Here is a 26,865-nt window from a genome sequence, read left to right as displayed (position 1 = left end):
GTATCACTCACTGGTTCAATAACAGCTGGCTCTCCCTTCTGTCCCTGCTCAAATCCTCTGCCCTGCAAAGAGGAAGAACAGAAAAAAGATCAGTTCTAGGTCAAGGCAGTTTGGAATACCCAGGACACCAATTGCTGTGAGTGGTTAACTGTTAACTGACCACTTAACGTGTGGAAATACACAGCAAAACTCTACCTGTCCATCCCATGTAACTGCTTTCTCCCTCTCTGCCGGGTCAAAACGGTCCTCGTAAACCTCATACTCCTCAAACACCTGCTCACTGTCCGAATGGTTTTTAAACTCATCGTACTCCAAGATCTATAAATCACACCCAAAACATTTTAACAGCACTTGTCAGGGTTCAACCCCTCAAAATTCATCCTTCATGCCTCGCAACATATCACATACCTCATAATCTGTAATATTGGGGCCGACCGTTACCGTGGAGACCAAAAGTTCATCATGCTGATCGCTGTAAAGGTCATCACTAAACTCCTCAACCTCCGGAGTTTTAATTGGCCTCTCGTCCTGCACACACACAGCAGAGTCAGATACACACACAGCCATGGCAACCATAACCACGGAGATGCCAAGCACAGTCAATCATCTCGATTCTGCATTACTTTGCCTCCCCCCAACCCAGATTGTGCATTAAAAACATTAACTGTGCTCCAGATCACCAGGTCACCGTTGAATAACAATGTTAGTGTAATGAGTTCACAGGTGTTATAATGAGTTCACAGGTGTTGTGTTAAGGAAAGGTTCTGGTTACGAAGTCATAAATCAGAAATCGGGGGTAATAGGTACTTAGGAGGAGGTTTATGAACAAATGGTGATGTCAGCATGAAAGCCGTATGTTCTGGTGGCAGCTGTAACAGCGTGAAGGCAAGGTGAAGCAAACTTGGCACAGCCATATCGGCATATGAGGTTTGTCTCGGCGCAAGCTTGTGATTCACAGTGCGAAACAGCATCTATCAGACCTGTTGTGGATAAATGTATAAAAGACATGTATGAAAATGGATTAAACTCAGCCTGGCTCGGCTCTATTTGTCATTTTGTCTGGGAGCGCATCTTTTCATTTCGATCTATAAAGCATGCCAAGTGAGCAGATAAAAGTACACTCTAAGGTTTGATGGCCACTAACTCTATCCCACAATTTTATGTGCATCATATCTCACAGTCAACCTGAATGTGACAAGCATCCAAGTATCACTGTTAAAATGAGCTATGTGAGAACTCTCGATTCAACATGATCATTAAGTGTGATTCATTCTAGAAATAATTATTTAAATATTCTAGAAAAAAAATCTCTATTCATTAAATTTTCTGTAAAGCCTCTTTGAAGCACTATTCAAATTACTCTGAAGTAAATTAATTGTTCTTTAAAGGGATAGTTCACCTAAAAATTAAAATGTCAGTCATTATTTATTCACTCGTAAAGTCATTTCAAACCTGTATGGCTTTCTTTTTTCTGCTGAACACAAAAGGAGATATTTTGAGGAATGTTGGTAACCAAACAACACGGACACCCATTGACTTCCATTGTATGGACACAAAACCACAGTGATGGGTGCCACCATTTTTTGGTTACCAACATTCTTAAAAATGTCATATTTTGTGCCCCGCAGACGCAAGAAACTCATACAGGTTGCGTGAGTAAATCACAGAATTTTCATTTTGGGGGTTAACCATCACTTTAAGACAACACACTAGATTTGTGACGTCATGTGACAGATTTTGAGTGCACCATTGGGGATGTTAGAATGGCACAGGCTGGTTAGTATTATGGGTGATTGGGCGAAGACACACTCATGGTTAAAATGTGTGAGAGGGAGTAAGTGATTGATCAGGAGTACGATGGGGAGGGATGGGAAAGCATGGGAAACCATACTGGCACTCTACGATCTACCTCCATCTTTGGAGACTCATCTTTGGGAAGTGCAGGAGGTGATACCGAATGTTCTTCAAGGTTTGACTTGGGCACTGTAGTGGTCTGTTTGGTGCGTTCCTCCACAAATGTGTCGGGTTCGTGCGTGGGCATGTCGGGTAAATAGGCCATCTTCTCAACGGTTATTACTGGTGTTTTGGGATCCTCTGTTGGAGGTGATGTGGGTTTCTCTGATTCAGCTGTAACATGCCGAGATTCCTGGGCCAAATACTCTGGAACCTTTGAAGACACCTCAAGGAAACCTTCTTCGAGAGCTTCCGTCTCCTCTTTCTTCTTGTTGGATTCTTTTTTGCCCTTCTTAGAAGATCTGTCCCTCTTTTTTTTGTTCTTCTTGCCTTTTCCCTTTTTTTTGGAGCGTTTCTTTGGTTTCTCAGGTTCATCGCTCTGCATGACCTCATCGAGGTTATGGATCGGTTTGGCCTTTGGAGTCAAAGGTCGGGTAGGGCAAACGTGAACAGATAAAACAATTTGAGACAGTATAAAAACACAACTGATGAACAAAGATGTAAATGCTACTGACACTCAAGTTGGCAAGTTCTGCATAATTTGTCCGTGGCGGTTATACATTAAGGACGGCTGGCTGATTCCATCAAGAAAATGTATTATTCTCATCGCAAATTACGCTGAAGTTCAACTTGTTCGTAATTCATATTCGCTACGTTATCAGCTCACCATTGAAGTGGCTAGAGTTGAGCTGCTTACAAGCCATTACCAAAGGACCTGACTGAATGGACTTGATTAGGCCTGTCGGGGGGAGATTATATGAATAATGTGAGAACCAAGCTAAGTGTTGAAATGCCAAGTCGGGCAGAATAGAATCGGATCAGTGAGAGGAATGGTAATAGGTCAATAATGTGAGCAATGCTGATGAATCCTGCCATTACTCCCCGCTCTCTCAGCTGTAGTGGGGACAGAAAGCCAAATGGCTCTGCCTGTGAACGGCCTGCCGATACACACTTTTCCTGGAGCCAAGTTTTAGAGAGATCTACGCAGACACTGCACTTACACAAAGCGGGGCGTGGGAGAAACAAATGTTCCTGATGACCTAAAGCATTCCTCCCAGAAGGCCGTGGAAAATGCTAACCCACTGACATGATTATTCACTGCGCTGACTCACGCGCACGTGTGTGTTCACAACAAACACAAATTGCTAAAACATGTTCTTTCTTTCCCAACCAAACAATCACACGATACTACAGATCCAGAACAGTTTTTAAATACAAAATGTTCAGACTTTTGATGTAGAGTGGATTTGATCAATTTTCTCTCCTACCCTATCCTAGATCCTGTTCACAAAATACAGTTTTCAACTCAAAACGAAATAAATTCTGCATTTTGGCCTTTCATTTACTGTACATGACGGCAGCATTTTAGAGGCATAAAATGCTAACTTTTGAAAACATGTTTTAAAGTGCACGTTTTTGAAAATTAGATCATGACTTTCCAAATGTCTAAACGACAAAAACACAACTGTGACAACACTGATGTTGTGCATATTTGTACACAACTTTTTTAGTCGTTTTCGCTGATCATTGTGAATGGGGATAGTTTTGACAACATTGCCCGCAAAATGATTTTAAAGTCTCAGTTCAATTAAAAATTTAAATATTTTTCAGGAAATACTGCAGCGTTTTATTGCAAATAGTTTATCAATGTGGGTCATTCTCTTTTGAAAATTTGTGTGGCCTCCTAATCTTAGGGTAAAATCTGAAAATTCCCTTCCTTCCTGTAATGACTATCCATCTTTAATGATGTATGTTTGATGTCCTGGGCGGAGCATCTGTTAACTCCTCCCCTTCACCTGCCAGTCTGCTGCCAGTTCCATTTCAACATGCAACAGCTGTTTTTATTGACGACTTTCCTGTAAGTAAACATTGTGATGCGTTCTTTTTTGGGTGGAGTTTAGCTGGCGGCAGAAAAATCCCTCTGACCACAGTACTAAGAGTAAACTAGGGAGCACGTTTTGTTTGCTTGCTTTTTGAGAATGACTAAAAAAAATCTGATTAAACTTTAACGTTTAATCTTTTAAACATGTCACTCACTGTCGAGGACCGCAATTGTTTTTTAAAAAAGTTATCTTTAACCCACGGAATCTGGCCGACCTGTTCGCGCTCACTTAATGGATCCAGAGACGAACTGACAGGATTAACTCCAGTTAAGTGGCCTGAGATCTACACCTAACAGACAGAGAAACCAAGTGTTTATAGTAAAGATTGAACTGAGAGCGTACATCTATAGATGCCTGCGTATGCTAAATATGGCATATATTAGCAAATGCATAAACCTGACACATAACATGAGCCTTCTCACTGTTTAGTTTCTGGCAAATGTTAACTGCTAGTTGTATAACTACTAAAGTTTGCGAGCATACCCTATACATTCAAAAGTTTAACACAATGTGAAAAATAACATTGTTCCCCAGTTTATGATTTAGGCATACGTGAGATATTTTTAGACACAAACCCAAATCATAATCCACATATCCAAATATCAAATTGGAGACTATTCTGTCGATTTTGGCACTAAACAACACAATAAGATGATATTTTAAACTCCTTATGTAGTCGAATCTCTGCTGGTTTGTATTGACCGCCTCCAGTTTTCCCTTTGTTTTGCATGTAGGTAGTGACGTGATAAAACATGAAACAGAAGTAACGGTGCCTTCTTTTCTGTATTGTGCGGTATATTTGAGTGATACAGCTTTTGCAATGAGAAATATGAAAGGCGGGAATGGATTTCGTCCAATCAGAACTGATTGGATCACTGGAAAATGAGTGTTGCTAACAAAATGGAGGCAGATTTGAAGGCCAATCTTCTATTAAAATATGACATTTTTATTTTGATTTCATGCTGTCTTTAATGTGCAGTGAAAAGTTAGTTGCTGAGAAATGTAAACTCTACGTGTACAGTAGCACTATTAGTTCAACCAATAGAATGAGTTGAGGAACGACTACCTGTTTGTCCAAACAATGGCAGTTGTCAGTCAATATACACTTAAAAACGCTGGATGTACTTGACAGGATATAATGAAATAAAGAAAATAGGAGACCCCAAATAAATCTGTACTCAAACACGCATCGCTGTGAGACCACCAAGGCTCATTATGGTCACACTCTTTAGATTTTTTTCTTCATTAGAATTAGGCTAAAGTCCCTAGATGAACAGTCAGGCCTCAGGCACGAACAACTTGCTTCATTTGCAAACTCGTCCTAGTTTACTGGCTGACTGAGATGAGTTCTCCGGGAGCAGAGCCCACGAGCCACAATAATAATAAATGCAAACAGATAAATGTAAATGCGGGCGGGTAAAGCCAACGCAGCTCAAACACCCAAAACATTTTTGACGGTTTTAATCCAAGAGAGACTGAGAGAAAAACATGTTTCGCCAAGCTGAAACAAATTAGGTCCTCATAAAGTTCTGCAATTTTGTGGAAAAGTGTGTGAAGTGGGCTGTGCAAGGTTCACTGGAAAGACAAGTGTCTCCGTGCAAATGATGATTAAATGCTAAAACACAAGGAGTCTGAGGAGAACATTACAACAGGAACTGAACGTAACAAAACATCTGAGGAGGAAAACAAGTCTGGAAGCTGGAAAGAAGGCAGCGAAACCTTGTTTTGAAGTCTGAGTTTAACTGTATTGGTCATTCATTGGCATACATCTGTGTTTTGTGTCAGTAAGGTGAGTGTAGAGGAAGCACTAACCTCCTCCGGCTCCACGGTCAGGGTTCTATAAAGTAATGGACTGTCACAATCAGGAGTGTAGTGTTGGCAGTAGTCAGCTGCAGTCTGTGGATCATCCACAAACAGGAGCTGCTGGATCTCACCCTATACAACACACATAACACAACTCTGGTCAACATAATGTACAAGTAGAGAGAGAGAGAGAGAGAGAGAGAGAGAGAGACACAAAATTCACCATATTGTTTGTACACTAGCCCTAAATGGACAAGTTGCACTACACTTGCATTTCATATACGTTATCTCACTTAGCAAAGAACGGAAAACTAGATGACATCTTAGTCCTGTGTCAGCCACCGTAGTGCTTCAACAGGGAGGAAATTCGCCACCTAATTAACCGTGCCGCTAATTTCATATACTGTAACTTTAAACTTAAATTGAGAAAAAGAGAGATCTATCTATCTATCTATCTATCTATCTATCTATCTATCCATCTATCTCTATCATTATTGCGTAAAATTCAGATAGGTAGATATTAGATAGACTTAAACAAGAATAACCTTTTAAACTAGGCCAGTGAGCTCTTAATAAACCATTTCCATTATTGTGTAATATTCAGATGCACTGGTGAAATTCATCAAAGAGAAATACAAAGAACCTTGCTTAATATAAGCCATGAACATGCTGAGTCCAAGCAGAACAGTGATTTAAGATGAAAAACAACTTGTGTAACACTGATGAAATAAGGGGTAAAAAATGTTGAACGTGTCTACACAGAAAATGACTCAAATTCGAGGAAAATTATTAGATTATCAAAGGTTTCCTTTGAAAACAGCATAACACAGATTGGTATGGCACCCCAAACAGATTCTGTGTAAAGGTGAATCATTTCAGCTTAACAAGAAACATTCTTCATTTCAACTTTTACCTCAGCTTCAAGGCCACAGTAACTCTCTTACACACACCCACACTGTAGATTCCTTCCAGTTATACATTAATGAACAACATTACACAAAATGACATAGTCATCTTTATGTAGCTAAACCTGCTACGTGGCCACAGTGGGGGATCTCATGCAAATGATTGTATTCTGGTTCCTATCACTGAAATCTAGAGGCAGCATCACCTCACCATAAAATTACTGCTGCATTTTAATCAGTAGCTATTTAGTGTCTTTCCCGGCACAGCGGGTATCAGGAATGCCTCGCATGTCTGACTGTGAGGCACTCAGGATGTAATCTATCAAGGGGACGACCAGAAACATCGTCCTTGGACCGTTGATGAGGGGATGAGAAATAAAAGCCCAGGGAAAGTAACCCTAAGGTTACCGAATTGTTTGGCATATAGCAGATCGGAGTGACTATGTGCACCGCTGTAAGACATGGCATAAGCACACATACTGTGAATGCATTTATAAACTGAAACACCATGAACACTTCTTTAAGAGCTCTTGTTCTGTGGAAGAGAGCGCCCCCTGTTGAAAGGCAGCTGCAATTTCACCAAATTGATTAATTTTAGTGTTCAGCCTTATTCGGACACCAAACTAATGCTTAAAAGGGACAGTTCGTCCAAAACTGAAAATTCTGTCATCATTTACTCGCCCTCAGATTGTTCCAAACCTGTAGAAATATCTTTGTTTTGCTGAACACAAAGAAAGATATTTGTAAGAATGTCAGTAACCAAACACATCTCATCCACCATTTACTGCCATATTAGGGAAAATAAATAGTCAATGGGGGATGAGATCTGTTTGGTTACTGACATTCTAACTAATATCTTCCTTTGTGTTTAGCAGAATAAAGAATGTTATACAGGTTTGTAACAAAGATGACAGGATTTTCATTTTTGGGTTAACTTTTCCCTTGATTCAGAATAAAATATTAATCTTCACAATGAAGAGATCTTCATCAGCGGGTCAATGGAGATTTGTCAGTGGAGTGATGTGACTCATCCCTGGGATCTGTCCAGTACACCGGTGGGTGGAATCACAAGAGGTTGAGAAAGGGCAATACCCAAGATCCAGTCAAACACAGCCAGATTTCTCAAACTAACAGATGTAATCTTGGAAGAAAAATAAATCATGTTATGTAACCGATTCTTAGTGGTAAGCACGTTCGCCTCACACCTCCAGAGTTGGGGGTTCGATTCCCGCTTCCGACTTGTGTGTGTGGAGTTTGCATGTTCTCCCCGTGCCTCTGGGGTTTCCTCCGGGTACTCCGGTTTCCTCCCCTGGTCCAAAGACATGCATGGTAGGTTGATTGGCATCTCTGGAAAAAATTGTCCTTAGGGTGTGAGTGCGTGAGTGAATGAGTGAGTGTGTGTGCCCTGCGATGGGTTGGCACTCCATCCAGGGTGTATCCTGCCTTGATGCCCGATGACTCCTGAGATAGGCACAGGCTCCCCGTGACCCGAGGTAGTTTGGATAAGCGGTAGAAAATGGAATGGAATGGAATGTAACCGATTTATATTCTATTATATCTATTGTCTCCATCTGACTGCTAAAAACAAACAAATAGTTCACCAAAATATATTTTTTTAATATTGTTTATTCACCCGAATGTTAATCGAAACCTGTATGACTCTTTCTTATGTGGAACACAAAAGAAGATATTTTGAGAAATGTCTTAGTGGTATAGTGCCCATACATTAAAAATCAATGGGGTCCTATATTGTTTAGTTACCAACATTCTTCGAAATATATTCTTTTGTGTTCTGCAGAAGAAAGAAAGTCATATAGGTCAGGAATGACATGAGGGTGAATAAATTATACGAACATTTTCATTTTTGGTTGAACTATCCCTTTAACATAGTTTTGTATGTTTTCAGGCCACCATGTAGAATCAATGCTTTAGACATGTACTGGTTACGGATGGAATCCTATCTACATCTTGGGTCCCCGGTGATTTTTAAACAAAAACAACTGACTGAAGCCTCAAAACCATATCAGATGTGGAAAGTCTGGTGTTTGTTTTGTGTGTGTTTGAATTCAGTTTTCCAATAGCCTACTTCCCAAGCTCTTAAGCAATTTGTAGGAATCTGGAAGCAATAGATGTAGACTATTAGTCCTGACCGAGTCCCTAGGCTCCAGAGCAGCTCTCCCACGCTGAGGGATCTGGGTTAGAACATAAGCCCACTGGATTCCCCCCGATCCAGGCCCTGGGAACTGGCCTGAGATCAGGTTGTGCATTCACATCCCTCAGTACCAGCCTCACCCAGTTCAGAGTGACCCCTGGCCCAGGTGCTGCGCGATCACAACCGTGAACTTGAATGTGGACCAAGAGGGAGCGATAAATGAGGAGAGTGAGTCATGATCTATCACATTCACAGTGTTTTGAGGAAGGGATTTTTCCCTTTAATTCTTAAGAGCACATGAGGTGGTGGAGGCTTTTAATTTGGCGACAGAATCAGATGTTATGCTTCAAACATCTGGAAGTGTTGAGAGAGAGTATTGTCTGTGCCCTAAAACCAAAGACAGCTGCTGCGCTGGCCAGTCAGTGATTTCACAGACGTGTTTTAGAGTGAAGGAATGTTAAAGCATACTGGTATCAGATCATTATGTCAAGCCATCATTATATTGTGTCTGATCTGGTGAGCTTTTTATGACTGCAGAATTTAAATCAATAATTACAAGCAACAATAAAAAGAATACCATTAAAAAACTGGCAATGGCAAATACAGTTTTAGGGATGGAAAAAAATATTTATAAGCAGTACATTTTTAGGGGATAGTTCACCCAAAAAGACAAATTCTGTCATTCAGTTTCAAACCTGCATACATTTTATTGTTCTGCTGAAAACAGAGAGAGATGTTTGTAATAACGTTTGTAACCAAACAGTTCTGGGTCACTACTGACTGCCATAGTAGGAAAAGGAACTACCATTGTAGTCAATAATGCCCCAGAACTGTTTGTTTTCTACAATCTTCAAAATGTCTCCGTTTGTGTTAATCAGAACAAAGAAATTAATACAGGTTTGAAACAACTTGAGGTTGAGTAAAGTAATGTTGTGTTTGGCAGCCTGTTTTAATTTTAATTGAATTTTAATTTTTAGTCTAGTCTTTGTGTCAAGCTCTCATTTTAGTGTTTATTAGTTTTAGTCACGTTCATACTCTTTTTAGTGTAGTCAGTCAGTCGACTAAAAGTCTGAGCATTTTAGTCTTATTTTACTCAGAATTATCCATGACTATTTTCGACTAGTTTAAGTCGACGAAAACTGATGACATTTAAAGGGGTCATTTGACTCTGCTAAAATGAATATTATTTTTTGCTTTAGATGTAATATAATTTTTATACATGATTTAAGGTTAAAAAACGTGCATGTTTGTATCTCCTCTTTGCTCCGTCTCTCTGAAACTCGTTGATATTTTACAAAGCTCATCGCTGTGAAAAGCGAGGTGTGCTATGATTGGCCAGGTCACTAGTGCGTAGTGATTGGTCGAATACTGCACGGAAATGTTACAATTTTTCAAATATTATGAATATCATGCTTTGCCGGCGACGGTACAATGAGATTTACAAGAACGCCCACATAACTTGTGTACATATTTGGGTGGTCTTGGTCAAATTACTCCACGAGCTGAAAAAGGTAACACATGCTCCAAAGGTAACATTTGCTAATTATAAAAGGCATAAAATCGTGTTACAGACAGGATAGATTAATATTCACCAATAATAAATATAAAACTAAAAATTTCTAAATACACTAAAAAAACATTCTGCAATCAGACGCCTGAGAGTTATTTATAAAACAGTTTTAGAGCACGGGGAATAAAAGAGAGTTCATGTTGTTTAGTCCTACTCCTGGATACAGCAAATGTCTTGTGCTGCCTTAGAGTATATGTTTGAATATCCTTTATTAATAAAACAAATGGAAGTGATTTCGCAAGTCAACTGGAAGGTTACATTTGCCAGCATTGTAAAGAACCAACAGGAAAAGAGTGAGTGCCCTCAGTGCCCTTTAGCATACAGAATGCGGTAAATTAATGCAGACTTTTTTTGCACAAAGCACTGGAGCTAGAAAGGTTTAAAGTTTGGTAGCACCGCCCAAACATTGCATCAAGGTAGGTAACTGACAAAAGACATTCATGTTACATACAGGTGGATAAATTAGGGCCATTTAATTAAACTGCAGTAACTATAGTAAACTAAACTGCAGTAAAAGTTTTTGAACTTTACTCTAGTACACAGTGTTTATCAATTCACTACAAGGGCACTACAATTTTCAATAGCAAATACTATAGTTCACTAAAGTATTTTTTGTCTCGGTGTTCAATTTATCGGGACATTTATTTTGACGGGTCTTTTGGAAGACGCTTTTGTTTTTGTGTTTGCCGATAGATTCACTCAATGAGTAAACGCTGGTAAAATAAACTCACAGAGCAACTCTGGAGATGAAGTTCATTTGTTCATATCCTCATACAGTGCAACGCTGATAAATCCTCGACCACCAATCGTGTCGTGTGCACATAATTCACTCAGACACGCAGAACAGACAGATCACATTTAAATAACAGGATTCTGCTCTGCATCTAGGATAAAGCATCAGACGAATTAACGTTATAACATTTCGTCTCGTCTCGTTTTGGTCAGCGAAAATGAAGAGACATTTTAGCATAGCTTTTATTTTGTAAACCACATTTTTTCTTGTTTTTATTCATTAACAATATTGCATTATACGTTTAATTATAGTCATCGTCACACGACCGGCATTTACGTTGCGTCTCGTTTTCGTCACGTGATAAAGGTTCGTTGACGACCATATTTTGTCATAATTTAGTAATAATTGAATAATAGTTGACGAAAGCAACACTAGAGTAAAGTATGACATGCTCTTCATTTTAGGGTGAACTATCCCTTTAAAATAGGGAAATAGGATATGAGCATAAATATGTCTTACAGTCTTACCATCCATTAAACTGTTTTATTTTTTAAAAGCTAAATATATATATATATATATAAACTTTAAAAATATGAATCAGATGTTGGTCTATATTACACAAGCATTAGACTGAAACACACCTTGATGCTCTCCTACCTCCTTATACTGCTTGAAATGTAGCATATTTTTAGACGCAGCCCTCATAAAGAAAGCTCACAGGGAAGTTTCTTGCTCTTGACAGAATTTGTTGAACAATAGGACTTTGTAATGGTTTTTGGGGGTAGTGTGGAAGAATGGAATGGGATGGGCACTTAAGCTATAAGGTTTCTGCAATAAGAGCAGAACGTCGAACAAGTTTGGGAGACAAATTGAATGGGAGGACATGGCTAGTGTAAGGTTATTGCAGTGGGCGGCTTCAGGATATGTTGCACGTTTTACATTGGACTTGAAAAACTCTCTGGTTTCTGTGCTGCAAGTGGACAGAGAAACCTTTCATGTCAATTAGGCTGACAGCCCTCCATCTTACTGGCTGGAGATGTCGGGCTGATGGCCCAATACGAGCACCCACCTCTCCAATAAGCCTGAGGGTATAGCTGACACAGTGATTGGTCTTCAACTGTAATCCAACATTCATCTAAAACGATTTATTCACCGAGAAGCACACGCAACGAGAGATCACAGAGTAGCATGTTCAAACTGATAAGGAACACCCAGATAATCATATAGACAGAAGCGCAACCTAAAACTCACAACACAATGAAACCAAATACCCAAGGTTTATAAAACAGGAGTCTGTCAAGCATCTGACATTTGACCCCATGCTATGAAGATAATAGATGCCTTAAAGTGGGCTGATGCTTGGATTGACCAAGAATGACAGACTACATCAAAGGGTTGGCCCATTAGACGATGGCATTATCCATCGCTGATAGCTGAGAGACACTTCATTGTAATGTGGTATACTACTGTTTTAAACATTTTTGTGTTGGTGAGGTTCACCCGTTAAATTCATTAAAAGAAAACATCCTTTTCACTCGCGAAAAATGCTTAATTCGCGTTTGGTGTGAACTCAGCCGTAATATCCGTGCAGCTCACTTGTGTAGATAAGTGTGCGACGCACGATTCACATTACGGGTCTAAAACCGAGCTGAAAACGTGAGCCGTGCCGCTTTCTCTAGTCAACTGACCCACCACCGAACTATTCCCATTTCGATACGACACTCAGTATTTGCACGCGCCTACCACTAAACACGCGAATGTGAATTGCCCCTTATTATCCACGCAGCTTGCGTATGTATAGAGAAGACGCGCGTGACCTAATAACTACATGCACTACCCCATCGTCCATCGCAATGTTTTATCTGTAGACATCATCCGATGCAAAATTGGTAGACAACGCACAACCCTACTATGTCCTCTTTAGAAGACCCCATAAAGACTCAACGTATAGTTTCAAAATGCAACTATATTGTGAATGGATGTGTGTTCAGTCAGACAGCATTAATGCAAGTGTTCAAAGGTGAGCTAAGTGCTATTTCCAGGTAACCTCATGTGCAAACACGCCCGGGAATCACAATGTTCTAAGGAGCCAAGACCCCAATTCACTTTAAACTGCTCAATTAAACATCAAACAAACTGCCGCCGCGCATTCCAGCAGAACAAAGGGATGCATAAACATTATATGATTTGTGTATGAAATTAAAATATGCTGATGTGAGAGTCACTGTCATCTCCCGAGAGAGATTTCTTGTTTGCTGATTGTATGAAAGTCACAGGAGTTCGATCGTAGGCTTTATGTGGAGAGAGCGGTGAGGGAGGCAAAAAGAAAAAGGGGAAACAGCACAAAAGGTGTTTGTGGTTGTCACTGTTTTGACAAATAAAAATATCTGGGGAAATTAAAAGGAAAATCTAAAGACTAGTGTATGGATCATACTGTTTGGCTTTTGGTTGAATTTTTGGAGATAAAGTTACTGTAGATAATAGGAAATGTTTTGAACAATACCAGGTATTGGTTTCATTGTAACGTGGTATACTAATGTTTTAAACATTTTTGTGTTGGTGAGATTCCCCAGTTAAATTCATTAAAAGAAAACATCCTTTAAAATAACTATGCATGTATGATGAGAAGTTCTGGTAACTGACTATATAGACCATTTTGATTCGGTTATAAATGTTCTGTTGGTTGTATTTTGTTCAAACGTTTGTGTAGTGTTGAAACGGGAAAATTCTTCTGGACCAGCGCTGGACCGGTGTTGTTTAATGTCTTCTGAAGTGGTCTATACACAGCTTTATCTTTTTTGATTATAACTTTAAAGGGGCGATTTAACGCTGTTTCATTCATTCGGGCTTCTTTACAACGTGCTGCCTTCTCATGCTTGACATGGTCAACTTGTCAAAAAATGAGTTGGATGAATAACGTAGTATTTCTGTGCTCGAAACTCCCCCCCATGGTTCGAATAGGTTTTGTAAGGTTTTTTTCGAACATGAAAAAAAATTACGTAATAACTTCTCCCTGAGAAACACGCCCACAGCAAGGCTAAAAATAAATAGCCCGCCCACACATCAACCGACAAGCAATAGGAAGACCAGCCTACCATCAAGATTGGTATTTCAGTGATGGATGTTATATAAACGGTTGATGTAAAGCTCGATTTGCAGATTGTATGAAACTGATAAAGGGAGCGGTCCCAGTGCTAAAAGATGCCGGACATTAAACACATGCGGTAAGAGAAACTAAGTCATGTGTCTGTGTTTTGTTGGCATTTGGCACGTACGTGCATAATGTAAACAACACAAATTTATAGTGAATCAAAACAGTTATGCAGGAATAATGATGATGATGTGATTTAGTTCCTCCCCCGTCCACCCCCAGGATGATGTATGTTTTCGGAAATAATTGTACAGCTGTATCTATCTATTTGAATGTTATCCAACTAAATAATTTTAGAAGATACAAAGTGTGCAATTCTACTCTACAGGTACTCAAGATTAATATGAGATTAACAGAAACTGCCCGTTCAACTAGACCTTTAAAAACCAGGTGCTTGATGTTTACCTCAAAAACTTCCTCATCTAGTAATCGAGTCCCAAACACAACGACTCCTTCCGTGCTGACCACAGGCCCATCTCCTCGCATCAGCTCCAGGGTCTGAACCTTCTTACAGTCCAGATACATTGTAACAGACTTGTCCTCAACGCTGTAGGCTATCCGATGCCATCTGTGAAGAAATGAAAATAGGATCAATCAGTGTCAAAAGACAAATAATTGATGTTGAAATTCTAAATGTGAAATAGTTGTTCTTTAATTGGTCATGTGGTACTCAGACAAAGCCAATTGAACTAAACCATATCTTCACATTGTGCGCATATGTTCGTATCGCATTTGTACTGCGACTACACTAATAAATAGCGTTAAGTATATTTTGAAGTAACATTCTGCTGTTTATTCTTTGTCACACAACTCACTTTCCATCAGCCAGGTTAATCTTCCTAAAAATGGGGTAGAGCTCTGGAGATGGTTGGCCTTTGTGATCCTCATAGAGGAACACAGGTGACCTGCCCATCTCCAGTCCCAGCTGCTGAACTCCCTGCTCATCATACACAGACAGCAGAAAGAACTGCGAGTTCTTCTTAGCCTTCACTGTGGTCATCAGAGAAAAGTTCTCAGGGAACTCAGAGTCTAGAAAGAAAACGGCAAACAGTCATTGTTCATAAATAACACGGTCTGTGAAATACTCATGAGCTAAGATGGATGAAAGGTTGTGCAAGTACAAAGGGTGCATACCTGGAAAGAGCTGTTTGGTCGGGACACTCAGCTGAATCTTTTTGTCTATCCTGTAAGCCATGTCTGTCTCTCCTGTGTCATTTCTCGGAGTACACAGGCCGGCCTCTATTGACACACCCTCCATGTCTTCAGACAGCTCCAGCACCCGTAACACATCTATCACACTGCCTGTACAATGAGAAAGATGATTTAGATATTGGGCACTCACTGGTCTGCATGCAACACTTTTGTTCAAAAGATGTTTATAAAACAGAAACAGTAGTTTGACACATTCATTAAATACTGTGTTAATGGTAAGCAATACAGGCAGATTGACCTCGATAACAATTTATGATATCAGCAGGCCTCTTTGGAATCTCTCCTTTAACAAACAATACGACTACAGATGTGCAGTTAACTACATTACTTTAAGGTATGGAAAGTCAAACCAATGTTATACGTGTTCTTTAATGAAAAATACTAGTTAGGAACACAAGAAGAAATCTGATGCATTTACGTAAATCGTAATGGTTTTGCAGCTGTGTTATTCACTAAGCCAATCCCCTTTGGGTTTCAGCAAGAATGAACAACAGGCTGAGCTGTTGGCTGATAGCTGCTGATTTGAAGCCAGTTTATGGTGTGTCTATCTGCTTGGAAGCTCCAAGACGCAGCCGTGCTCGAATCAAGTCCACAGGTGGTTATCAATGGGGTGTCATTATAGGATTGAGTTATGACACAGTCTGGTCTGAGAGAGTTAAACAAACACCTGACAGCAGCTGACACCTGCCAAAAACCTCCTTCAAATGTCTGACCCCGTCTGCTCTCTCATGCTTACAGTCACATTAAAGGGATTCACAGTGAAATCACAATAAAACTTTGAGACAATGAAGTGAAAAATGTTGCTTGCTGACTGTAGCGCCACAGTCCCAGTCTCTTGCTACGAGGTTGTTAGAAGGCGTTCCTAGCTTTGATTGTTCTAGTAACATTTATAAACAAACACTTCATTAACTGACGAGGGACGGATGACGTGAGCTCCGCTGCTTTACTCCTGTTGATAATCGCTTCCGAAAGTCGCTCGTTTGCATAAAGTTCAGCAAATCACAACTTAGTCGCGTCCCACTTCGTGTCGCCAACGGTTACCGTTGCGCGTTTCACCATAAGTTGCCGGCTCTCCGTTGAAATGAATGACATGACCTCGATTTGGTGGACGCTGGCGGTGTGAATGCACAGTGATAGCTCAGTTTATAAACATGCGAAACAAGAAAATTATGCTAGTTAGATATATTTTATACCGTTATTTTCCATCATTTCCTCACATATACTGCCATCATCAAGAGAAAATGTACACAAACATCTGTTAAAAGATATTTTGTTTGCCACCTGCTGTCAGTGGGTCGTATTAGCATCACAATATGCGTAAGCAGTCCTATCTTGTGAATTGAAATCTCAAGAGAAATGTAGTCTCTTGTGTAATCACCTTTATTTTACATAGACAGGTGGCATGCTTGAAATGAAAAAGAATGATACTTTGAATTTTTAAGATTTTATAAAAACTACTCATTGCCTAGTGTTGTTTCAGCAAATGTAGCATTTGCTAATCTGGATTGTAGGTGGTTAGCAAACATATACATAGTATTAACACAACATTTAACCCCAAAATGAAAGTTCTGTCATCATTCCAGATCTGTATAAATTTCTTTTTTTCTGCTAAACACAAAGTTAGATATTTGGTAGAATGTCAGAAACCATGGAATTTCATCCATCTTTGACTACCATATATGGTAGTAGGAAAAATTGCTTTATAATGTTTTTGTTCTGTTGAATACAAAAGAAGATATATGGAAGAATGGTCTGGGGCACTTTTGACTACCATTGTATTTTTTCCTACTATGGTAGTCAATGGGGTCCAAGAACTGTTTGGTTACAAGCATTTGTCCAAATATCTTTCTGTGTTCATCAGAACAAATACATTTATATAGATTTGGAATGATGACATAATTTTTGGGGGGTCCAGTATCTATTTGCTGTGGTTTTATTGTATGAATTACTGTTATATTAATCGATTGGTAACTATAAACAAGGATTTATCTCAAAGATACTTGGGGGCATGTGTTGTTTCACCTAATGAATTGAATGAATTACTTAGGTTCACCTAACCATAACCCTCTGCATGAGTGGCAATTTGTGAGCAAAACGAGGATCTTAAATGTAAGTTGCCGTCCTGTTTCCACAGGCCTCTTTTCTCTCTTCTGTTAATTAAACATGTGGGATGAGTTTGTCCGTGACAGCCAACTGGTTGCTGAAAAAGAAAACTGCATTTTATGGCATTATTTATTTGTTTAGCAGATGCCTTTATACTGGGCTGGGTGAAAGCATGGCAACAGACTTGTAAAAAAGGCAGCGCTGTAATAAGGGTGAGACTCAAACACAATGGGAAAAATCAGGGACTCCTATTTGGTTCTTTAGACTGGGCTGTGTCAATTCAACTTTATAAACGTAAAAAGAGTGTAAATAAATAAAAATTCCTGCACAATGGCCATTTTCTCACAAACATATAAAGACCGCCATGTCTGAGTTGGAATTTTAAACCGTGGTTATGTTTTTGTAGTAATGCAAAATGCTTTTAAACGCACACACATACAGGTATTGGACAAAATAAATTTAACACTCAGTGTTATTGGGGTTATTCTGACTAGGTTGTGTCATGTTAAAGGTAGGGTGGGTGATCCTGTCCAGAAACATTTTTTGTTATGTTGGCTGGTAATCTCGTAACATCTTGATAGCATTCAAGAAGATGAGTGGTCAAATCCTATTTTTATAACTATATATCGTCTGTGAAAGGCGTAGGACCAAAAAAGGTTCGCCCAATCAGTACATTCTGGCCGAACGCTGTGACTAGTTATGTTTACGTTTTCAGCCAACGTATTGTGCATACCAAAGTGCACCGTGTTCACGCAAACATCAAACGTCATAAGTGTGCTCAGGTCCAGGGTGTCAATGAAGGGAAAATGTCGGAAACGACAACAAGTAAATCTACAAAACGAAAGTCTGTTTTTGAAAAAGCAGTGACCAAAAATTGTCATTGTGCTTTTACACAATGGAGACAGCTCCGGCAGGTAAACGGTCTCATGATAGACGATACCATTGTTGCCAGGGCCGGCCCAGCCTCTCTTGGTGCCCTAGGCAAGATTTTAGATTGCGCCCCTACTATGCAAAATAAATAAATAAAAATAACTAAAAATCTAATATTTGTTTTAATATAACATGAATTTTGATCAACATATATTGGAAGTAAATAAATAACAACTAAAAAATATTGGGTAAACTGTCTAATTTCCAAAGGGGATATGGGCATCATGGCGGCTCATTTAGCGGGAGTGAAATGTTCTGATAGATAAATGGTACAACATTACAGTATTTAAAAGATAGTAAACCCAAACATGAAAATGCTGTCATCATTTACTCACCCTTCTGTCATTTCAACCCTGTATGATTTACTTTCTTCAGCAGAACACAAAGAAGATATTTTGAAGAATGTTGGGACCCAAGCAATATAACCAAACCAAATTGCATTGGTTTTGTGTCAATACAATAGAAGTGAATGGGTGCTGCCATTAATCGGTAACCAGCATTTTTCAGAATATCTCCTTTTGTGTTCTACAGAAGAAAGAAAGTCATACTGGTTTGGAATGACAAAATTAAGTGAAGGCAGAATTTTCATTTTTGGGTGAGATATGAGATATCCCTTTAAGAAACATGTATGTAAGCAGATAACACATACAGTGTCCATATAATTTGTCCAACCCCCTGTATATTCAGAGACACACATGTACATGCAGAATCGTGTTGGTGATGTTTAGAAATCTGCAGCAGTGTAATATCTGACAGAATAGATCTTCTCACAGGACACATGACCGCTCTCTAATCCAGAACCAGTCGAGTCTAACAATACAAATAATGCCAACAGTATAGACAACCCCCCAAAGAAACATGCACTTTAGTTTAGATTAGTTTAGTTTGATATAGTTGAATGTAATTAGAACAAGATGGAAGCAAAATCAGGAGGCAAACTGATTATTCAAGATGTGTTTTTGTGAGACTGATATGGATATACATTTACAATCTATATTAAATAAATGGACAGTTCCACTTTCTTTCTTCTTCAGAACACAATAGAAGATATTTAAAATAATATTATTCACTTCTATTGGACGGACACAAAACCAATGCAAGTGAATGGGGACCACCGTTGTTTGGTTACCAAATATACTCTTTTGTGTTCTGTGGAAGGAAGATAGTCTTTGACACAAGGCTGAGTAAATGATGACAGTGCTAAACATAATTGGGTTAAAGTACAAATATTCGACAAATCATATTAATATGAGGTCATGCAAACGCAAAGATTAAGACATGTTGGTTTAATGTAACATGTGGATGAATGTTAAAGCTTTTTAGTGATGTCGACAACCCACTTATAACACCTTGCTCAAGAGAAATCAGAACTTGTTTACCGAACACAGAGTGTGAAATTCTAGGGAAACGGTAAAAAGCAGCACTTTTAAACATCTGCCCTCTGACCTCAGAAATATTCACATCACAATAAGAGTGGGCCAGTGGTTTGAGAACACAAATCTTCTCTGAGTGAGAATCCCTCTAGCACATTCCCAACTAATTCACGGTGAATTTACTTTCTTGAAAGCATCCAAGACTCTGATGTTACTTCTTAAGAAAACATCACAACTATGACATTAAACCAATAACATCCCAAACCAAGCAAGAATGAAACGGTTTGATAAACTGAATGGAATAAAACAGACTGTTACTCCTATGAATAACTTTTAATGGGAAAATACTGTGTGTTTACAGGGGCTATGGCATGGCTGGGAAAAAGAGATGAACATACATGCCCATTGCCCAAAATAAACTACACTGTCCCCGGTTAACAAAACATTCACGAACAGGCCCTTCACTTAAATCTTTCCTCAGGTCTAGAGAATGTTCATCATGAAGGAGCCTGGGGCAGGTGGCCAGATGCCATGTTGGAGATCCAGAGCCGATCCAGAAGCAACTTGCCGATTCGTGTACTCTCCGAGTATCAGCCAACATACAACCCTGAGCCAATTCTAAAAATGATATTCATTGATAACCGTGTGACCCAAGGCTGTGCTACCTGTGTATTTGATCCACCTGTTTGCCAAGTGCTTATCTCTCATGTCTAGCAGTGGCTATGTCACATACTGTGAACCTGACGTCGGATGCGGTCCTCTGGCACATCTGTGAATTCTTCATCTGCCGGGGCTTATACAACGGAGGCTGCTTTCCAAACATTATCCAAAAAAAAGTGCCTAATGAATAAGAGACTTATGTGAGGTGAGCTTTTGAAATTGCAGACTATCGGGAATGTGTGATGAGCGAACCTGCCCACCCCCTAAACACATTTTTGGTGCGCATCTAATTGAAGCTTCTCGATGTATTTGTCAAGAGTTAAGACTCAACTTCAAACAAACTCGAACACCGGACATCCTGAACACTGTATCGATCAGTCAAGCTGCAGCACAAACATGTTGTGCACGCTTTTTAGACTATAAATCAAAAGGTTGCTTTTCCAAAATAAGTAATAAAAAATAATGATGAACTATTTACAGCGTGAGCATTGTAAAATAAAACACCAATATGTCCAATCATAACATTGTAAAATAAAACACCAATATGTCCAATCATAACATTGTAAAATAAAACACCAATATGTCCAATCATTACATTGTAAAATAAAACACCAATATGTCCAATCATTACATTGTAAAATAAAACACCAATATGTACAATCATTCCACTCCATTTTCTACCGCTTATCCGAACTACCTCGGGTCACGGGGAGCCTGCGCCTATCTCAGGAGTCATCGGGCATCAAGGCAGGATACACCCTGGATGGAGTGCCAACCCATCGCAGGGCACACACACTCACTCATTCACTCACACACTCACACCCTAAGGACAATTTTTTCCAGATATGCCAATCAACCTACCATGCATGTCTTTGGACCAGGGGAGGAAACCGGAGTACCCGGAGGAAACCCCCGAGGCACGGGGAGAACATGCAAACTCCACACACACAAGTCGGAAGCGGGAATCGAACCCCCAACCCTGGAGGTGTGAGGCGAACGTGCTAACCACGAAGCCACCGTGCCCCCCATATACAATCATAACATTGTAAAATAAAACACCAATATGTCCAATCATTACATTGTAAAATAAAACACCAATATGTCCAATCATAACATTGTAAAATAAAACACCAATATGTCCAATCATTACATTGTAAAATAAAACACCAATACTGTATGTCCAATCATAATATTCTCCGAATGAGCTTATAAAGCACTAATATTTGAATATGTTGAAATATAAATTTTGGTTAACTAGTTGCACTTGAAATTTGTTTTCCTCCTGTTTTGACAATTCCCATAATGTTTTATTCTGGTATTTACAGAACTTGAGTTACTGTGGATGGTAGTCTTTGGGTAAATGATGAGCTGTATAATGAAGTTTATTTTGAGGGAACTCCCTTTAGCATGCATCGGTCAGTGTGCATCCTCCCACTGTTAAAACTCAAGACCACAGGATCATTTACCGCACTTTGAGAAGGACGCCTCTGGTCCAAAGCTCTTTAAAACAATGTACCACACCCTAATGTACAGAAGCAGAGTGCTTTAAATACAGTTTATTGTACATGTCAGTGACAGATTGTTAGTTTATAGAATGTTGAATTGAAGATCTGTATAAGTCTAAATTGGTAAAAATCAACACCCTTCTGAAGTTGAGGTCTAATCAAATTACATTGGCCCTAACCCCTGACCTTGAGGGGCCCGGTACCAAACCCTTTTGACAGTAGATGCACTGAGGCGAGGACAGAGGAGACAATACAACTCAGACACGCCCAAAGGCTCTCAAGGCGAAACACTCTCCTAGATCACCACCCTTCAGCTACAAACCACAAAGGTCTGAATTTCTTTTGTGATGTGTTGAACATGTTATTTTTTTATAAAAACTTCTTCAAGAAACTACATTCTTTTGCTTATATGCCTGCGAGACTATGAGTATTCCTCAATGGACATCATTTAAAGGGATAGTTCACCCAAAATGAAAATGACTCCTTAATTTACTCACCGCCATGCTAGGTGTATACTGATTTTGTACATGATTCTCATTTTTCAGCTGAATTTAATAATGTATTTAATTAAATAATATATAAGGATTATAATAAATAATATTCTGGCTCGTGTTAGCTGAGCTTTAGTTTTTGTTGCCCCAAAATGCCTCTCATCCATACGAGTTGCCAACAGAACAACGGCGGTACCCATTCACTTCTCTTGTATGGATCAATGCAAGTCAATGGGTACCATTTCCAACATTCTACAAAATATCTTCTTTTGCGTTTTGCAGGAGACAGAAAGTCATACAAGTCTAAAATGACAAAGGGGTGAGTAAATGTCTACAGAATATTCATATTCGGGTGAACTCAACTGTCCCTTTATCAAAACAATACATTTACACACACTTTGAAGTGACACTTTAGTTAACCCATCTGTACGGGAATGTACTACAACAATAAACAAGACACCGATATATAATTATGGATATATCATGATATATTTAATAGAACGTCTTATTTCTCACAATATACGACAAGCTTCCCAGCTGAACGGGTGCCTTTGATGCACTACTGCAAAATTTTCACTTCGGTTTTTGGTATTGATAGCAGTAGGTGGGCCTTTAGATGGTGCTTTGGAACACTGTGGGATACTGTATCCGGAGTCTGGGAACTGCTGAGTTGACAGCACTGCTATGCCATGGAGCTGAGCATCATTACACATCACTCTGACATTCCGCTGCCTGTAAAGTTTGTTCTGTGATGTTTGCTCACAGTGAGACGTCCACTGTAAATGGGTCCACAAAGGAAACACCTGCATCTCTACATTCCTAACTCAACATTGATGCCCCCCCCCATAAAATAAGCAAGCAAACCTAACCAGTCAAAAATACACATGAAATGATTCATTTACGCTCATGTAATTTCAGCTCCACGTCTTTCTTTCCTTATCCAACCACAAAATGAGAAGATATTGTCCATATTCTGTTTGACGACTAAAGCGCCACTGACAACAGAAAACTTGTGAATGCAACTAAAAAATATTTTAGGTGATATAACTGCATTGAAAAAAAGACATGGGTCCACTTCTGTAAGCCAGTTGCTTGTATTGTTACTGGATGTACGACAGATTTCAGATGGAATCACAGCAGCTACGATGGCCCATGTTCCTCATCAGCAGGGAAGCATTTCTGTTTAGAGAGGGGAAAGTCTTTTCAGATCCCCTGCACATCTAAGGGGAAGCTTCCATGCTCGCTGGCACAATCTCTTCAACTATTCTCATACATACTGTTTCATTTGCTTGTTTATTCTGTACTTGTACTGGGATCAAAAAGAACATCTATGGCGGCCCTTTTGTGGAAGTTCCCATCAGGCCGCGTGAAAGCCGCAGGAACAGAGTGATGCCGGAATGAACCAGACACACGTGATAACAATAAAGAGAAGATGCAACATCAGACATAGTTCTTTCAACCCTAAAAGACTCAAGGCCTTTGGCTCACAGATAAATTCTAAATAAATATGGGGAGGAAGCCGGAAAGAAGAATCACAAACGGATAAAATGCCTTTGTTCTCCACGTCAAACATTACTGTAAAGAACGGTTCCAACGTTCTACAGTTATACACATACAAACTCATGCCAGACTTCTGCAGGGCGATCCTGCAAATACCCAAAACCTGACTCAACTAACCACATCCTGCTACATCAGGAGCCATAGATGTACCAGACCGGAGTGATGCCACTGTAACTGCGCATCTCCTTACATCTCTGCAGATCGTATTATGTGAACTATTACGACCTGATCCGCACATACAAATGCTGTATCTACAAAATGCAGGGATGCATATACTGAAACAATTTATTTATATTGAAGACACTTCAATGATTTTTCCACTCAACTAACAAAATTGTTTTAAAAAAACGCTTTCCTTACATTTCCATTACAAATGTTATTTCTAACAGTTTTACACATTCCAATAGGAATAATGTTTTCAGAATATTTAGCAATGACATAATGCTTTTAAAGTGAATGCTTCACTATTGCATAAATACATTTTGGTCCATTTGAGAAAAAATTGAGAGTGTTGAAGACAATTTTACATTCATGAATCCGCTATAAAATAGGCATAAAATAAAATTATTATTATTAATATTTAAATGAATAAAATGTTGTCAGACTTAATAAAAACAAAATCAAGCACCATATCCTATTGTTATAACAAAAAATATTACTAAATACTAAATTATTATTATTATAGTTCTTGTAGACTAGTATTATGTTTAGGTAACAGCATTCCAGCTTCACAATATGTATTCAGATTGATTCAGCTTTTTTGGTGTTGTGATCTTTATAGGCACAGTTGGCCAACTGAAGGAATGTTAATCTACTGGAGTAGGTCTGTAAGCCTCCATTCACCAATGTCTCAAGCCCATGTTAAACTGTTTCACAGCAAACCGACATGGGTCACGAACAAACTCAAACATGACATCACAGTCTGCTGGAGAATTTATTTCCATCGTGATCTGAACTATACGCGACAAATCAATATAAACCCACTGCAGCGAATAAAATACATATTACGCAAATGAGTATTTGCTATCATTTTAAGAAATTGTTTTTAAAGGTCTCGTTATAAGAAAAGACTTATGATACAATTTAATGAACACTTCATAAATTAAATAACTATCCGGGATCATTGCATCTTCAAACCACTGAACAAGTTCAAACCAGAACACTGAATATTCAACATTTGTTCCAAGAGTTTCCCCCGCAGTTATAAAGCCTCGTTATGAAACGTTTAATGAAAAAATAAAAGTGATGCAGATGTACACGCGACAGTTACAATGTAACAAATCAATAAACACTTTGCTGAACTTTAACACTGTTGACTCGACACATCTGACACAAGTGCGCATGACCCATACATGACCCATGACCCATCAATTATAAATACGTCATTTTATTAAAAATAAACATTACTGAAAAGGTTTTCATACACTTTACCTGCTCGCGTCGTTGTGGTGCACACAATAAACAGAGCCAACGGCAATATTGCGCACACGGGACTCCTCTTCACTCGCTTCATGTCTACAGTTACCTCCGATGAAGTGCTTTATCATTCAAGCAAAAGATTACGATTGTACAACCCCAAAAGCCATACGCAATGAGAGAGCTGTAAAAACTGCGGTCCGGTTGTCTATACTTGCACAAGATGGAGAGACTTTTCTCTCTCCTCCACGAGCGCCAAGCTCTGTCCCTCTCATTCAATTTCTGCCTCCTCTCACTCCTTCCCAAACTTTCTCCTCGTCCCCTCCTCTCCCATGATGCGCTTCCAGACTCAGAAGGTTAACTCTGAGGATGAATCTAGACGACACGTGTCAGAAATTGCACAATGCTCTAAATGCGTTTGTCATGAGCGGTTTTTATTGTGATGTAACGTTTTAAAGGCTCGTATGAATTAAATGCGTATTGGTTTATAACACCACGTAATGGACGAGTGGGATTCATGAGAGCAAGATATTTCCAACCTGAACAATTCAGCAGCGATGCCATGGAGGGACCGTTTTTGGTACAGTCAAAGGTTCTTTAAAGAACATTTTGAAACATTTTAATTGTTTGGAGAACATTATTTTACGTCAGATAACTTTTTTCTGTGGATATTAGAGGTTCTAAATAGAAGCATATAATATATGTCTACAGCTCCCTGAAAAACATTTTTTTTATTAGGTGTACATATTATTTATTTATACAATACAAATATTTTTTTAAATAATTTATTCAGACATTTTCGAAAATAATCCATCATTTAACAATTGTGTTGTTTATGTTTTATTTTAACCACAGCAAACTCAGATTTATGATTGTCTTGTTTTACATCACAATGCGCGCAGTTTAAACTAGGGTATACAAATCAGTCTGCCAAAAACATGATAGCACTTTATAATAAAACATGGCAAAAAATTATGGAGCTGATTTGATTTCTGCTAGTTGATGAGTCAATGTCTATAACCTAAAAAGTCAAAACATCAACTGGCACACTTCCCACAGCAGACAATGTCAATACTCCAAATGGTCAAAATATCTTGAAAAGGCCAAATCATCTAAATCAAAAGGTACAAATAATCCAAAACTCCAAACAATCTAAAAGTCCCAAAAATTTGACCGATTAAGAATCAGAAAGAGATTTATTGCAAAGTATGCTTGGACACACAAGGAATTTGTTTTAGTGACCGAAGCTTCCAGTGCACATACAGGTTAAAAAAAGTGACAAGCCACAGGTAACAAAACGTAAAAAATAAATATGTGAGAGACCATACGCATTTGTCAAAAAGGACAATATTAGACAAAAGGACAATAGACAGTAAATTGTATGTACAGACGTGCTATATACTAATTAGATTGTGTAGTTATGCAGGGGAATGTGGATAGCTGAATATTATATCAACAACATATG

General features: G+C 38.9%; 1 protein-coding gene across 1 annotated transcript in view; it reads right to left on the bottom strand.

Annotated features, from left to right (window-relative positions):
- Window positions 1-25,659, bottom strand: part of col5a3a (collagen, type V, alpha 3a) — a 62,558-nt gene extending 36,899 nt beyond the window's left edge. Inside the window, exons 1-9 of the mRNA XM_056752040.1 lie at window positions 25,416-25,659; window positions 15,285-15,452; window positions 14,966-15,179; window positions 14,556-14,718; window positions 5,649-5,771; window positions 1,910-2,368; window positions 409-528; window positions 196-318; window positions 12-62 (exon numbers count right to left, since the gene is read on the bottom strand). Coding sequence (XP_056608018.1) covers window positions 12-62; window positions 196-318; window positions 409-528; window positions 1,910-2,368; window positions 5,649-5,771; window positions 14,556-14,718; window positions 14,966-15,179; window positions 15,285-15,452; window positions 25,416-25,497 — 1,503 coding nt within the window. The 5' untranslated portion in view covers window positions 25,498-25,659. The remainder of the gene's footprint in view (window positions 1-11; window positions 63-195; window positions 319-408; window positions 529-1,909; window positions 2,369-5,648; window positions 5,772-14,555; window positions 14,719-14,965; window positions 15,180-15,284; window positions 15,453-25,415) is intronic.
- Between the last annotated feature and the right edge of the window lie 1,206 nt (window positions 25,660-26,865).

The sequence above is a fragment of the Triplophysa dalaica genome, chromosome 7 (genome assembly GCF_015846415.1).
Source record: "Triplophysa dalaica isolate WHDGS20190420 chromosome 7, ASM1584641v1, whole genome shotgun sequence".
NCBI classification, from domain to species: Eukaryota; Metazoa; Chordata; class Actinopteri; order Cypriniformes; family Nemacheilidae; genus Triplophysa; species Triplophysa dalaica.
This window is presented reverse-complemented; position numbering and strand designations above follow the sequence as displayed.